The sequence below is a fragment of the Micropterus salmoides genome, unplaced genomic scaffold, assembly GCF_014851395.1.
Source record: "Micropterus salmoides isolate LMB-PRFRI ecotype aquatic unplaced genomic scaffold, ASM1485139v1 Ms_hic_scaffold_8, whole genome shotgun sequence".
Lineage (NCBI taxonomy): Eukaryota > Metazoa > Chordata > Actinopteri > Centrarchiformes > Centrarchidae > Micropterus > Micropterus salmoides.
The window spans coordinates 34,382,582-34,386,183 of NW_024044570.1; the positions used below are offsets into that span (position 1 = coordinate 34,382,582).

The following is a 3,602-nucleotide window of genomic DNA, read 5'->3' on the forward strand; positions in this document are numbered from 1 at the left end:
GGTTATTTACAAGATCATACAATAAAAACTCTGCAGTCAAATTTCACCATCATTTCAGTAACCGCGATTAGGGCAGTGGTGGTTGTTGTTGTTGTTGCTCAGCTGCTTGCCATAAGTGGGAGAATATTTGCATACAGCAAATGCACCACAGTGTAGCGACCCTTATTGATGCTTTCCAGATAAAGGTTCAGCTAGTTTTGTGTTTTCAAACTTGTTTCATGCTGTGGTCACACAGCGACGATAGAAGATAATAGATTGAACCTCACTGATTATATCACAACATTTTGTGCAGAAGAACACTCCCAGACTGCTGCAAATCTAACTGTAGACGACTGACTCCATTTACCTCCCATATATATGTCCATGTGTATTGTAGACATACACATGACTGCAGACTTATTTCAATCTGGACACAACCTGGCCCAACTCCCTTCCTCTGGTAGGCGCTACAGACCACTGTACACCAAAACACTTTCTTTCCACAGGCCATCACCCTGGTGAACAGTTAAATTAGTTATATGGTGTCAAAACCCTGTACAACAGTTTAAAATGCAATGTTTTTAACGTTTACATATTATCTATATATTATTATTATATTATATATACTGTATGTGTGTGTAATATAAAGCTTATTATTATTGTCCTTGTTTTTAGCTGCTATGTCTATTTCTGTGTGAGACCATTGAGAGCAAATCAAGCAAGAGTCAAATTTCCTTGTATGTGTACCAATAAAACTGATTCTGATTTACAAATTTCTCTTTGAAACTATAAAATGTAACACACTGCAAATTTGTAAGTCTGATCAAAACAAATTCCAGATCAACAATGCTCATTAAAGCACTTCACACTGTACTTGTAAGTTGTGAAAAAACTTCAAATCTATCCCTGTTGGTTGTATTTGTGTGTGTGTGTGTGTGTGTATGCCAAAACATCAGAAATAAAAATACTCTGACCAAAGAAAAAAAGCTTCAGCAAATGTACAGCACAAGTACAACTTATTTTTACAGGCCCAGGTACAAAATGCAACCACCTCAGTCCAACATTTAGCAAAGGGCTGGGGAAAGTGATTTAAAGTAAGACCAGCTCACTTTTGAAAGACAAAATTAAACATTTATAATGTTGAAAGTTGAATTTATCATCAATAAAAGTCACCACTGCTCATGAACCCAGGGACTTTGCTGCTATTGATATGGCCAGTTACGGTGGCAAATGTTAGCAAACACAGCAAAAACACTTGTTTTTAGATGATGGGGTTTCTGCTGGTCGCTCACAATCATAAGAGGAATAGTCTCGTAAATAACACTGACACAAAACAATAACGTGTCATTTTTGGTTGTTTCTAGCCCCTTCAGTAAAAAATCTATAGAAATAAAATTGACTTGACTTGTGCTAAGCTAAACTAGACATCTTCTGGTCGTGGCTTCATTATTTGCATCCAGCCATGAGAGCGGTATCAATAACTCAGTTAATGTGGGTTTCTTGACATTAATGTTTTTAGTTAGCCTACCAAAGTAAACCACACCTTAAGCATAGACGTTGCAGATCTTAAAATACATAAATTAGTTACAATCATTTGGGTGAAATGAATTCCTGTGGTTATCCAGACTGTGTTGTAGTTGTAGTCAGCTAATGACTATTCCATATCTGATCATTCATTCAAATTCCCATCCAACAACACACATAGCCAGCAATAAAGTAAATTACAGAAATGCACGTTTTATTAAAACACAAATATTTAGTATGCTTTAAGCCCTGCAAAACCAGGAATTCATTTAATAAATTATTGTACAATAATACATCTTCATTACTGCTGACTGCTTCTTTCAGTGTTGTGGAGCTGATTGTAGGTATCCAGAGCCCACTGGAAAGTTTGTGTGTAGCAGATCTGTCTTTCTTTGACAGTCTGAACTCTGCAAAACATACAGAAGAGAAAACTCACTTAATTTACTTTGTGTTTTAAAGGAAGTGGAATTCATTATTATGGATGCTGTGATTATGCCTTCTTTTTATTAATAATTTCATCGCCAGTTAAAAGACAAGAATAGCAAAAGAATGAAACCCAAACTTACATGAATGCCTTCTGCTGACAGGAGCTGTGGGTCTTGGTTATGCCCGATACGAGATTTAATGGTAACCCCCGAGTGTAAAACTTGAAGCAGCAGTTTCCGGGTGCTAACTGCAGACCTTTGGCTGTGAGGAAGATAAAAGGATAATTTCATTATAAACATGTCAGTGAGAAATCATAAAACAATTAATGATGAGGCACAAACAGAGATCACTCACGCATGGCGTTGCAGCAGCAGGCGGTGAGCAGCAGCAGCCCCAGAGTGAAGTAGAGAGTCTTCATGATGATGTCGGCCAAAAGATGATGACGATGTTCTTCTTCTGTCTTTGCTGTGATCGACTCTTAGCACTACGTCTGATATAAATACTGTTTATTGTGGAGCTGAAATGTGTATGATCTCAGCCTTTCCATCCAAAAATTGAATCCTACCACGAAACATCAGGGCAGAATTTCCACACACCTCCTCAGCTTTCCACTGTGGAGACACACTCAAACAACTGCAACAACTGCAGTCTAGTTAGGGGAAGGAAGTACCAATAAGGGACAGGCCACAGTAATGATTGTAAAGATTAAAACATCTGAACCACGGAAAAGGGAAGTGTCTGTTCAGCATTTATCTTTACATCTATGTGCATATTTAGTTTGTCAGAAACATAACATAAGTTCTTCATTTACGTGTACTGAAAGTTTTTAACAGAAGTACAAAGAACACGCAAAGACCAGAAACACATTTTTATTTAGACTATACTCAAGTTTAAAGGTCATTTTGTTCTGAGTTTTATCATAAAATGAGGTTTTAAAATTGTTCCTTTTACATTTCCAGCACAGGTGGTAGCAGGGCTTCAAACCACAGAATGACAAGACGAGACTGATTTATATGACTTCAAAGTTTGAACATTTCACATTGTAAAATGGTATATTCCACCCACACCTGAATCAACTGGGCAAAGTAACCAACTGCCCAGGGGCCCAAGAGTGCTATGGCCCCAAGGGGTCCAATCTTCCTTTCTGGTTTGCACAAGTTCACACAGTGCTTCCCCAGGTCATGTTAGGATCATTTGCTGAGCTAAAGTGACAGCCTGTGAGACGCCGGGCTTCAATAAAGGTTCTCTAAATGGAGTTGACTAGCTGACAAGAATTTCTTTCATACAAATATAATATATATATAATATATAAAAATTGGGAATATGCACCCCTAAAGCCAACTATCAACTGACATGACACGGGCCTTAAGATATGTCCAGCTCAATATTTGATTTGTACCTGTGTCAAAATCCAGTTCATTATTTAAGTTTAGTGCTTTTAAGTGCTTATATGTGGCATACTCATAAATTAATGTTTTTCATCAAGTTATCCCGCAAAAAAACTACAGCCCATGTTTCTAGAAAAGAAAGAATACTTGGAATGTTGGGTAAATTGTGGCCCAACAGCATATTTTTTCCCCATATTGGTTTAATCTGGTCATGGTTCTACCAACAAAAGAAAACAGGGTCAGAAAAACTAAACTGCCAAAGTAAGTTTAGAGGTTAGTGGCTTT

The 3,602-nt window shown here is 37.4% G+C and overlaps 1 protein-coding gene across 1 annotated transcript; it reads right to left on the minus strand.

Moving 5' to 3' along the window:
- Positions 1-1,696: 1,696 nt before the first annotated feature.
- Positions 1,697-2,561, minus strand: LOC119894132 (C-C motif chemokine 4-like). Its single transcript, XM_038706678.1, has 3 exons — positions 2,284-2,561; positions 2,070-2,190; positions 1,697-1,910 (listed from the first exon to the last, which is right to left on the minus strand). The coding sequence occupies exons 1-3, from the start codon at positions 2,345-2,347 to the stop codon at positions 1,805-1,807; spliced, it is 291 nt and encodes a 96-aa protein (XP_038562606.1). The 5' UTR covers positions 2,348-2,561; the 3' UTR covers positions 1,697-1,804.
- Between the last annotated feature and the right edge of the window lie 1,041 nt (positions 2,562-3,602).